The following is a 12,134-nucleotide window of genomic DNA, read 5'->3' as shown; positions in this document are numbered from 1 at the left end:
CAGAGCAGCCTTGCCTCTGCTCCAGTGCCAGTCCCTCCCCTTTGGTTTTACATGAAGTGTGTTTTCTTATCTATGTTATTTGTCTTACCAGGACAGAACGTTCCCATTGTTTTCTTTATTAGCCAAAGTTACAGATCAGCTTGGCACCCATTCCAGCAGGAGCCTTAATTCTCAAAGACAATAGTTGCAAAATTGGATGCTGCTTTCCTGGCTCCTAGCGGTTGTCATTGTTCTTTGTCACCCTAACTTGGGGAAATGCCATCTTGAAGGTTTGATAGGACTAAAGCAGAATAAGAAATCTAATTGCTTCTCTGTATTTTGTGCTGCCTCCTCAGAATAGCTCCCTCCCAGCTTCCAGAACATTCTCTTTCAAGACATTGCCCTTTCATGTTGAATGTCCAAAGTTACAAAATTCCATTATCATTATCTGAAGAGCAACATTTATCAAATTTGATTCTTTTCACATTAGAAAATGTTAAAGCATCGTAAGAAAGTTGCTACAAGTGTGTCCTTCCCTGAACTAGCCCAGTGTTTTGAATGTTATTATTGAATTATTAAAGTCTTTGTCTCTCTAGAACTTTTTCTAATTGCCTACAGAACATTTTAATATCCTCATTCCTTTATTCTGTCCTTTTATGTTCTAGAAAAAGGGAATGCCAAATTTTAGCAGAACTAGATAAGCATTGAATTCCAAGAGGTCAAAAAAAAAAATGTTAATGTGAGTCGCTGGTGAAAAGGTCCAAGATTTAGCTGTAGCCACTTATCTATGATTAACGGAATAGAACTTTTTTCTTTTTGGTGTTTTAATGAGTAATAACATGGTCTGATAGAAAAAATTTGTAAGTATAAATTTAAATTCCACTCTGCAGAGGCCCAGAATGTCCAGCGTCAGAAAACATGGACCAAGAAGCAAAGTACAGCAGAGTGTGTTATCTGTCTTGGTAAGGGGTATCAAATATGACCTACTAATTTTCAAAAATTACAAAGTCTACAAAAACGAAAATTAAATAAATCACCTTATCACCATCCTTATTCTGATTATCTATTGCTGTGTAACAAATCACTCTAAATTTAGCAGCTTAAGACAACAACAGCCATTTTATCAAGTTTCCGTGGGTCAGGGCTTCGGGAGAGCCTTGGCAGGCCGGTTTCTGGCCTCATGTAGCTGCAATCAGATAGTCAGGTGTTCTCCCCATGAGGCTGAGTTGAGCTGCCTGACAGCCACACCACTTAGTTCTGTTGGCTACAGGTGAGGCACAAACCCACTCAGATTTAATTAGAGGGCACTGGACTCCCATCTCTTGATAGTGGAATGACAAGATTCTGGAAGAACACGTGGGACGGGAGCTATTGTTATGGGCATCTTTGGAAAAAACATTCTGCGGTGGTCTGTCCCCGGCTGCAATAATTCACATCTCTCCCATGTGTAAAATATGCTGTTGCACTTCCAAGACCCTGTGGAAGTCTCTCCCCATTATGGCTTCATGCTCAGGCTCAAAGTCAAGGACCTGGCCATCTAAATTGGGTCTGGGTAAACAAAGGAGGCTCCTCGGGACCAGTTTCCTTGGGTATCGCTCCTTGAGGACTGTTCTCAGTTATCTGTGCAACACACATCCAAAACACAACAGGAGGACAAGCGTTTTAAAGGCCTGCCCCAAAGGGAAGGATGAGAGACACACAGGTCCTCTGGGGATACTGGAACTTACTGGCCAGGTCCATGTTACCAGGTCCTGTTCAGCTGTTCTCTGTGGCTCTTGGTTCTATTCTCTGGACTCTTGATTCTGCTCCTTGAGTCAACCTTCCTCTTCCGTAAGAAGAGCCAGCATTTGCAGCTGAGTAGCCTTCTCAGACTGCTTCCTGCCCATAAATTTTGGGGATCCGAAGGCCCTTTTCATTGTGTACTCTCTATTTCCTTCATCTGACTTGGCAATAATTTCATAATACAATTATCTAAAAAACCTTGTGGGTTTTCTGTGAATCCTGATGGGTTCCCGGCATAAGCCAGGAAGACCCCACGATGATTGTCCTCCTTGGGCTCTCCCCACGACTGCTGAGGGACGACCCACATCAGGTTCTCAGAAGCCTTGTTATTTAATGCAGAGTTTCTGTAAGGTGCACTCTCATAACATCCTTAGAAGGCCTTAGGTCTGTTTGAAAGAGTCTAGGAGGCATTGACTTAGATCTTTCTGAAATCTCAACAAAGTGTCTTACACGGTCGCACTCTGGATTTGATCCTTGCTGGGAAGCCATTTCTTAATTTGAGAATTGCTTGACATCACGAGAGGCTGGGAATGAGGAACGGTTTCATATGTAACAGTGTTCCTTAGCTCATCTCGCTCTGCTCACATTTTATCCCAGGCCATGAGCAGAAGCCAGGTGTCACTTTAAGTAGGCTGCCTGGAAATGTCCTTAGCTAGATCACGGACTTCGTTAGGGACATTTCCATTTCCCACGTTACTGTAGACAGCAGCATTGTCACTGGCGAGTGGGATCCTCTTGTCCTCTAGCTTCCAGTAACACTGTCCTCAATTTCCTCTAAGCCCTGACAGACAACCTCAAACAACAGACCTTTCATTTTTGTGCATCAGGAATACGGGAGGGGCTCGTTCGGACTCCGGGTCCTCACGCGGTTGCTGGCAGCGTGGCGCCGAAGCACTTGTGTCCGAGCCGCCAAGGAGGCCACGGGGCTTGAAGTCACTCCATTTTAGGGGGATTCGTTGCCTGTCAGTAGGATCTGGAACAATTAACAATACTGCTTTCTTTCTGGCCTTTGTCACCCTCCAGTCCTGGTTCCTCTCCTGCTGTGCTCTCATGAATCCAGATTTGATCGTTCTCCCGCCCCCGTGCCCACTCGAAAGCCTTCTGTGTCTTTCCGTCGTCTGAATTCCAAGCCCTCTGACTTGGTGTATGACAGAGGGTGCAAACGCACAGGCCAGATTTGTCCCACAGACACATCGGTTTTAGGCTGTGCAGAGGGTTTTTTTTTTTTTTTAACTTGACATACTGTTAACATTTTTTAAAAAATCAGGAGCATTCACATAAAAATCCAAATCATCTACTTCTCTGGAAGAATCTGAAGAGCTGGCCACACGGGGGCTGCCTTCCTGCGGCAGCAGTCAGCTAATGCTGGGTGCTCCCTTTAGGTGGGATGGGCCCTCTCCAGACCACCCAGTCCTCATTGGGTCTGCTCTCCATTTCCCGCCTGGCTTCTGTAGGCCTTTGAATGTGCCCTTCTTCTTGTACAGGTTCTTTGTACAACGTTTCCAGCTTTCATCTTAGCCATTTCCTTAAGCCCAACCCCTAGACCCCAGGACTTTGTGACCCAGCCACATCATCTGAGTGGGCAGAACTTGGTAAGTTCTTACCTTCTCTGCAGGTGGAATAACGTCTCTGCTTTGTGTTTGGGGAGCTCTTACTGTCCTTCACTGACCAGTCTCCCGGGCTGTCCCTCAGCAGGTAGCCATCCTGTGGCATGCCCGTTTTATTGACATCATTAGCTTACATGCCTGTCCATTCTCTGGATGGTGAATTACTCTATGGTGTAGACTTTAATTCAGTTTATCTTTTGTCTCAGACTTGCCATCAAACTAGGTATTGAATAAAACCTTGCTGAGTGAGTGAATAATCAGTGATGCTTTGAAAAAGGCTAAGGCTAGTTCAGTATGTCATCCATTAAATGTAGTCCAGAGAAGGGCAGTATAAAGTTGCAGGTACAAATACCACTTGGGAGAATTGGCAAAAGCTCTTTGGATTAGAAGAAAGGAAAAAAGTGGAGCATGTTGAAGGGCAGATCAGGCCAGGGCATGTATGTAATACATATGTTAGAAGGTGGAGTCGTGAAAGTGCATCATTTGTACGTAACTGCATTGTGGGGTGTCTTAGGGGTATGGTAGGAAAGAAGTCTTGAAAAGGTCTTTTGGAGCTAGGGTGTGGAGAGACTTGAATATTAAGGGATCTGGACTCGTTCAACAGGTGATAATGAACTCTTGTTGTTTTTGCGAGATTGCTAATGTGTGACTATATGAAGGATAAAATAGGCAGGAGATAAGCGGCTAAGAGGTTGATAAGCAGTTTTTTTTTAACAGGAAAGACAAAAAAAAAAAAAAGCCAAAAAACCCCCAATGTTGAAGGGGGACCTGATCTAACACAACAGCAGTGGGGGAAGTAAAGTTTGCAGAATAAAACGTTTGATAGATTTGGGTTGTGAGAAAGATGAAATCTATTAGTGATAACAGCACCTGTCATGTCTTGAGTGTCTGTTATGTGCCAAACATCATGTTAAGAACTTTATGTGACTGTGCCCCTTCGTCAAGATGACAGGGGGTGGGGGAGGGGGAAGGAATTTCAGAGGTGCTATTTCGTTTTAATCTGAAATGGAATTTTATTTTAAATACTTTGTGTTTGAAACAATTTATAGGAAGTTTGGGCCTTATTAAACCATTACCTAGTGAATGCTACATGCAGACAGTTTCTATAGACAATTTATAGAGAGATGCTTAATAGAAATAATTTATGTGTTTCTGTTCTTGTGCAAACGGAAATGTAAAGTAGACCAGTACTTTACTATCTTTGACACTTTACTTTTCTCATATTCTATCAAATAATCAAGGTTCCAAATTGTTATAAACAAAATGAATAATTTTTCAATGACATTTATATTTATTATTGATCTACTGTCATATTAATATTTACAGGAAGTTTGAGAACTTAATTCCATGCTTTAACTGGCAGGAGTGTATATTTCCATTTTACAGAAAATCTATCTGGTGTAAAATTCTTGATCTTGTCTGCAGAATTTATCATACATTCCTAATTAAAAAGGTAACTTGAAAATAAGAAGATACTTTATTTTCCAAATCTAAAGATTAGAAAAACAAGTGTTCTGCTGAGTTTGAACATATTGAACACTTAGGGACATAGAAGAAATAACAAAATATTTACCGATAAAACTTAAAATTATTTGTAACTATGTTATTTAATGCATTATAAATAACAATGTTGTTTGGGAATACATCATTTGTTTTCCTTTCTTACTTTGTATTAAGCAGTATTAGTCTCTCGACTTGGCAGTATTGGCATCAATCATCATAGATCCAATTTTTGTATCATCTAACACAGTTTTTCAGTTGCTCTTCTCACTTTCATTTGCCTTAAAAAAGAATAGAACACCATGTTTCCTCATGATGCTTTCATAATGTTATCCCAAGCTGTATGTGTCAGTTTAAGTAATATGAAGATAATTGCCTCCCTCAACCGTACCTCGATTGGTATAGGTTTGATACGTAAAAATCAATTTGTGTGTTTTTTAAAGGTGTATTGTTTTTAAAGGTGAAATTTAAGAGGCTTGTGTGATAGAATTGAGATATTTTCCATCATAAACTAGCTATTCCCAGGAATAACTACTAAGGTCATGTGAAATGTCATGGTCAGATTTTGTAACATTCAGGTGAGTCTTACCACCCGTGGTGTGCTGGTAAGCATAGAAAACTGGCATTCTGACAGTGAGGGAGGAGTGCGAATTCTAATTTGTACTATTTTCCAATTTCCATTGTGTAAATGCTCCTACCGGGGCCAATTTTACATGACCAGCATGAAGGCAACAAGACTGTCTTGCAGACTTTCTGAAATGTTAACAGTGCACTCGCCTCGGCCACTGTGAGCCAACGGCAGCACGGAGCCCGACAGCCCTGGAGAAGTGTCCGAGGGAGGCTGGGGCTCGAGCCTTAACGAATGGGTTGGAGATGGCTCGGAGATGGCTCACTGGAAATTGATCGGACATTCGTATCCCACAGAGCATTTCGAAAACAAGACTGAGAGACGAAGTTTCCAAGGTCATCAGCTTAGATGAGAGAGCTGAGGCCATGGAGACCGTGTGCTCTCTCGAGGAGACCGTGTGCTCGCTCGAGGAGACTGTGTCTGGCGGCCATGTGTGCCGTCAAGATGGAACAAAGAACAGTAGGACATGGAAGGACAGAGAACAATGGAAGGAGAAGCGTTCCAGGTTTGGAGAGAGCATGGAGGGAAAGAATGGGATTCAGCTGTGTCTACAAGATAGCATTAGGGCAACAGAGAGGAGCGTTCCATTACCCGAGTGTGAAGTCATTAAATCCTGGGGGGAGACGCAGTGTGGGTGGCGTCCTGGGGACAGATCATCTTTTGTATTGAGATTAAAGAGTGAGGAAGGGCTGAGCAAGCAAAGGCAGCGATTTTGAGCATGAGAGTGGAGAGGGATGGAGTGACTGCAAAGTTAAATCTGACCCCGCCCCCCTTTTGGGCAGAAGGATAGGAGAGTTGAATGTGTTTCTGGTGGACGTAGAGGAACAGGGCCTGGCTGGAAATGTCTTGAAGGAATGAGTAAGTGTGTAGATAAATGAGCACACAGGAGGTGTTGGCTCTCAGAGGAAAGGGGATCCATTTTCCTGTACCCAGGAGGGAAAGAGGCTAAGGTGGGTGGAGCGTGTGAAGGAGCTGACAGGATCACGGCGCAGAGGTGGGCATAGGCTGGATGGGCCGGGTGCGCCGAGGGCGGCGGGTGGAGCTGTTTGGATGACTGGCGCTCCCCTGTGAGCCACAGTAGCAGACCCCTGCCCTCCCGCCCTGGCCCCGGCTCAGCCAGGTGTTTCACTTCCCTGCACCTCAGTTTTCCCTCAGAGGAATGAGGGAGTACAGTGATTCTCCGCTCACAAGGCTACCCCGAAGATGACACTAATTACGGTGTTTGAAGCTCTCAGCACAGGAACTCTCTTCCATAAATACAGTCGGTATTATGGGCTGCGGAGAGGGAATAGGCTAACGGTAAGCCATCAGCACCGCGCTGCTCCAGGCTGAATGCGAAGGTGAACCACCTGAATTCTTGCTCAAAGGAATATTCCGGATCAGTGGGTTTGGAGTGGGGTCCAAGATCAGCATTTCTAATAAAGCCCCGGGTGACGCTGCTGGTGCAGGAACCACACCTTGAGTGGCGGGGTTGTGGCAGGCCCGGTATCCCCCCAGGAGCGGCCAGCGACCCTGTGTCATGGCACCAGACGCATGGCTAGTCTCTGTTCGCCCAGGAATGAAGGATGGGTATTTGGACTGAGCCCCCCCTCCCGCCGCTCTCCTCCCAGGTGTGGTTTGTACAGGCAGGGGGCAGGGGCTGGGGTATAAGAAGTGAACACCAGCAGAGTCATCTGTGGGCGTCAGACCTTCTAAGACGCGGGTGAAACGGGAGGGGCTGAGGGAGGAGGCAGGGGAGGGCCGACGGCCAGAGGGCACAGTGAGGCCAGGTAGAGGTGCAGCATGGGGGTGTCAGACGTTGTAGGATATAATGTCAGAGTATGAGACGGGGAGAGTAAAATACCTCCAGCTGAGAATTTACTGAGGCTTATTTTATTTTTTAAAAAGATTTTATTTATTTTAGAGCTAGGGAACACAAACAGGGGGAGGAATAAAGGGAGAGGGACAAGCGGACTCCGTGCTGAGTGCGGATCTCTATGAGAGGCTCGATCCCACGACCCTGAGATCTTGACCTGAGCCGAAATCAAGAGTCTGACGCTTAACCTACTGAATTACCCAGGTGCTTCTAATTTTATTTCTTATTTTTGATGATTTAGAAGGCTTTTTGTTTCCTCGGCAGCGCCTCAAAGATGTTATAAACCGGAATTAGAAACATTTTTAATACTTCTGGTCAGTAGAATGCCTGATGAGGGAAACGTTACTGGGTATTGCTTTCCACCATGTCCGGATCACCGGATTCAGGCTGTGGTCAGGTGTAGGTTAACAGGCGGAGGAGAAATCATTCTGAGGAGACTCCGAAATCCTACCTCCAGGGAGACGTGAATGTAGCCGTGAAAGCAGCTGACAGGTGCCTTGGAAAGAGGGGCATGCGGAATTGAACAAATGCTGCTAAATTTTAGCCAGTTTATCTTTGGGTCACATTCATCCTTTTTAGAGACATACACTTTAATTTCTAACATGTTTAACACCCTCTCTAGATAGCTTATCTACTGGCTGTCTCCTGTCTGTCCTTCGTACCCTTTTTTCTGTTCTGGTGTCGGGCCAGCGGTCCACGTGACGTGTTGCATAGAGACCCTGGGTCCCGGTTATTTACAGAAAGCTCCTGTTCAGAGGGGCACCGCTGGGAACATGAGTCAGGCCGCTCTGGTGACTTCCCGTTGTTGCTGCCATTCCCTGTTCCTGGCTGCTCCATCCCGGCTCCACTGCCAACCTAGGAGCCCATGGCCACCAGCAGTAGCCCGGCAGCCACACTGTTTCTCTGTCTGACCTGACTTCTTCTCTAGTGGGAATCAGAACTTCGGTCCATTTTTAAAAATGGATTTTCATTAAGACGGGGTTTAGAGAAAGGAAAGGAAATAACGGATCAGTAGAACTGCTCAACTGTACTTTATTCCTAGTCTTGGGAATAATTGTTACTGCCTGTAAAACTTGGTCTAACCTCACTGTTGGACCTGAGGAATTTGTGGGCTCATGACTGAGCTCCTTTCTCTGAGAAGCATTGGATTCTTTTTTTTAAATCCCTAACTACCACCTCTTGGCTTTACTAAGTGATGCATTGGTTTAACAGAATGAGAGCAATGGAAAACAGTAACCTCCATCCTTGCGGTAGGAGATGGGGAAGGAAGGACAGAAGCCTTTTACACATCTTTCTTTGAATTTTTTTAAAAAATTTTGTAGAGTATTCATCAGTTCCTAAATAAGAACCCTGTTTGTTAAACTATGGAAACTTAGTTGCTTTGGCTTTAGAAGGTGGAAGTTGTTTCCTGGAGTCCCTGCAAACTCCCCACAGGGATGTAACTTTGTGGAATTGCTTTCTGGTCTTTTCAGTGGAGGTCAATGTCACATAAATATACCGTGAAACCCGGGTTTCAAGTTATGCTGCAAGTTTTCCTTCCTGTAAACCGAAAGGATGTTCTTAACAGATCTGTATCCTTGTTCTCGTGACTCCTATACCAATATTTTCTGTGACGTAGGTTTTATAATGTTTTTGTCTTAATTTCTACATTTGTTCAGTATTTATTACTTAAAGGCCCATGCCACCATTTTTTTCAGTACCCGAGGCTATAATCTTAGAGGTTTTGCTTTATCTTTCTCTCTTCCACCAAATAAAACTAGGAGGGAGACAGCCAGGGTTCTAAAATAAAATAGAAGGTGGCCATTGTATTGTCTGTGGTTGGATCCTGCTTGTAGAAACAGAACTAGCAGATTTTGTAAACAGAGGGAAAAGGGCATAAAGGAAATTTTAGGTGTGAAGCTGTACTCTATTGTCGGATTTCCTAAGGGTAATCTCGTAAGTATTAGTCCTTGAAGAATACTGATTCATTAATCATGCTTTTTTGCGGTTTCACTAAAGGTAGAGTTCTGTTTCTGATACAGTTTTCCTTGTTTTCTCACTTCTTAGTTAAGAGTATGTTTCGTAATAGACAGGGGCTTTAAATTCTTTTACTGTAGTCATTAAACACAGGTTTTCCTCTTTCGATGTAGTCATTAACACAGATTTTCCTCTATCATCATGATGAGTATTGCTAAGAAAATAATTTTATTGTGTATGTCAACAGAAATTTTTTTTTTCTCTGGGGGGCCTGGATGACCCAGTTGGTTGAGCGTCCACGTCTGGGTTTCTGCTCGGGTTGTGATCTCAGGGTAGTGGGATCGAACCCCACCTCGGGCTCTGCTCTCAGCGTGGAGTCTGTTTAGGGTTCTCTCTCTCTCCTCTCCCTCTGCCCCTCCCACTTGTGCTCTCTCTCTCAAATTTTTTTTTAAATTATTTTCTCTTCCCCTATCCATTTCTTTGTGGTTTTAAAGAGCAGTCTGTTCTAAATGTTGATGTGCATTTCAGCATTTGTTCCCTTCACTACTTTGCCAGCACCTGTTAGCACATTAAACTCACTATCATTAGGTCTTTTCCAATGATTCAAAAAATGTGAATGGAAAAAAATATGTCAAGCACAGAAGGGGTTGTTTCAAAGGTGAATTAGTTTTTTTTGGAGTGGAGAAAAGCTTGCTTTTTTTTTTTTTAAATTGAGCATAACTGTGTTTGCAGTTATGAGTAAGAACTTTCTATTTTTTAACTTTCCATATTGGGGCTCAGATCTTCTAGACCAAGTGGTCAGGCTTGCTTTTACAGGTTCCACACAATAATGTCTTCAAGTCAAACCCCGAGGCTGCACGTATTGTGAATTGCCATTGACTGAACATGTGTGTAAATACTTACTTTAATTTTAAGGTCTGTGGTTTTTCCTTTAGGATTAATGAAGCTCCCACGATATAACTAACTAGTTTCTATTATGGAAAATAGTGTTTTCCTCACATTATAGTCTTTGAAAGTCTTCACAGGATGTTTTTAGACAACTTCAGTTTCACAATCATCATTCAGTGGTGTAAGTCTCACATTGGAATGGGAATCTGAAGGCTTTTTTTCCTTGCCTTTATTTTGTCCTTATTACCCTGTGATCTTCGGTCACGTTCTGGGCCTTCATTTCCTCCTCTGTAGAATGAGGGGATCGGGCTAGACAGTCTCCAGGGTCCCGTTCCCCTTGAAGTTTCTCCAAATCAGTGGATCATTGGCTGTTACATTCACATGTTCACCTGCTACATTGCTTTGTTTAATTATGTCTGAGTCCATTTTTTTTTTTTTAAGGTAAATTACTTTGGTCAGAGGCTCATCATTCTCAGTCATCCTGTCCTTTTAAAAAAGTTTTGCTTTTTCACCCACACCAGGCATTTGGAAAGCATACCCCTGAATCACATCTCTACCCTAGTTCAAAAAAATTTTGAAATTCTTGCAGAAGACTGATGGCATCTGTTTAGATTATCTGGCACAGCTGCTGATTATCTTGCTGTTTCTAGCAATCCTCCCAAGGCTCAAAAGTGTTACCAGGTGTGTTAAGAATAGTCTGATGCTGAGGTTGAGTAGAATCCCGGGAAAACAAGTGTGATGTCAGGTTCTGAAAAAAGAGCAAGGTGGCAGTAGAAGGGTATTTGCTTTTTTTTTTTTTTTTAACATAGGTTTTAGGTCGTTGATACACCCCTAGATTTGTATGCTTCATTAGGCTGCCTGATGCCCCTGCCTCCCCTCCGTCAGCAGTCTGTTGCTCGCGTTTCCTTAGGCAATCTTGAAGCCGACCACACGGCCTTTAATGTATAGTAATTAATGAAGTGTTAACTGAAGCAACAGTGAAAGATGGGTTTGATCCTGATGGCTGATGTACGTGCTGTTCTTCCAAAATATTTTGTTCTTCGTGTGTGTAGTAATGCATTTCAAGAACACAGTATGTTTGGAAGGAGGACAAGTGTGGGAGTTTGCGGGCTGCGTGGTCTTTTTGGGTACTAACTGCTATCCCTGAATTCATAACCAGTCAGGGTGTCTTCAGGGTAGGCGTGTGCTGCGTGGCCCAAGTTGCAGTCCCAGCGAGCGCTGTCTGCATTCCACTAGTGAAGAATTGGGCGGGTGTGTTTTGATTCAGGTGAGAAGAGTTCCTGGGTCAAGCGGTCACCTTCATAAAACCGAGGACGGTGACTGGGAGTGGAGTGACGACGAGATGGATGAGAAAAGTGAGGAAGGGAAGGCAGCCTTTTCTCAAGAAAAGGTAAGTGACATTGATGATGGTGAGCTAACCTGTGCACATTTTCTTTTTGTGGCATTTTGTGGGTGTGTGTATTAACGGATCTGCAATTGTTTTACAGTCACGAAGAGTAAAAGAAGAAAACCCAGAGGTGAGTGGTGGTTATTTATTTAAACATATTTTGGCCCACTCATCCCCACCCCCTCCACCACTCCTAGTGGTGTCAGAGTGTGATCCATTTGGGGAAAGAAACTTCAAAATTTTGTTCTCATGGAGCAGCAGAACAGAAAAGGCATGTAGATTTTGCAGGTCCCGATTCTGTCTGAATTACTTTTGGGCTTAATAAATTGGTGATGACCTCACTCCTTGAGCCTCTGTTTCCTCCTCTGTCAGATGGTGAGGATCACACTACTTTTAAGTTGCTCTGAGGATCAATGAAACCACGTGTATCAAGTGCTCACTGGGTGCTCAACTTAGGACTCAGTTGATCTCCATCTTCATATATACTGTCCTTTAGAAAACACAGTAGGCATACAGGCAAAATCTTTCTAGATTTTTTTAGTGTACGATAAA

The 12,134-nt window shown here is 43.6% G+C and overlaps 1 protein-coding gene across 1 annotated transcript in view; it reads left to right on the top strand.

Moving 5' to 3' along the window:
* STK39 (serine/threonine kinase 39) overlaps positions 1 to 12,134 on the top strand; it is a 228,834-nt gene that overhangs the window by 97,196 nt on the left and 119,504 nt on the right. The window contains exons 11-12 of the mRNA XM_034642208.1: positions 11,463 to 11,585; positions 11,683 to 11,712. Coding sequence (XP_034498099.1) covers positions 11,463 to 11,585; positions 11,683 to 11,712 — 153 coding nt within the window. The remainder of the gene's footprint in view (positions 1 to 11,462; positions 11,586 to 11,682; positions 11,713 to 12,134) is intronic.

This window comes from Ailuropoda melanoleuca, chromosome 2 (assembly GCF_002007445.2).
Source record: "Ailuropoda melanoleuca isolate Jingjing chromosome 2, ASM200744v2, whole genome shotgun sequence".
In the NCBI taxonomy this organism is placed as follows: Eukaryota; Metazoa; Chordata; class Mammalia; order Carnivora; family Ursidae; genus Ailuropoda; species Ailuropoda melanoleuca.
Note: the sequence above shows the minus strand (reverse complement) of the source record. Positions and strands in the feature narration are given on the sequence as shown.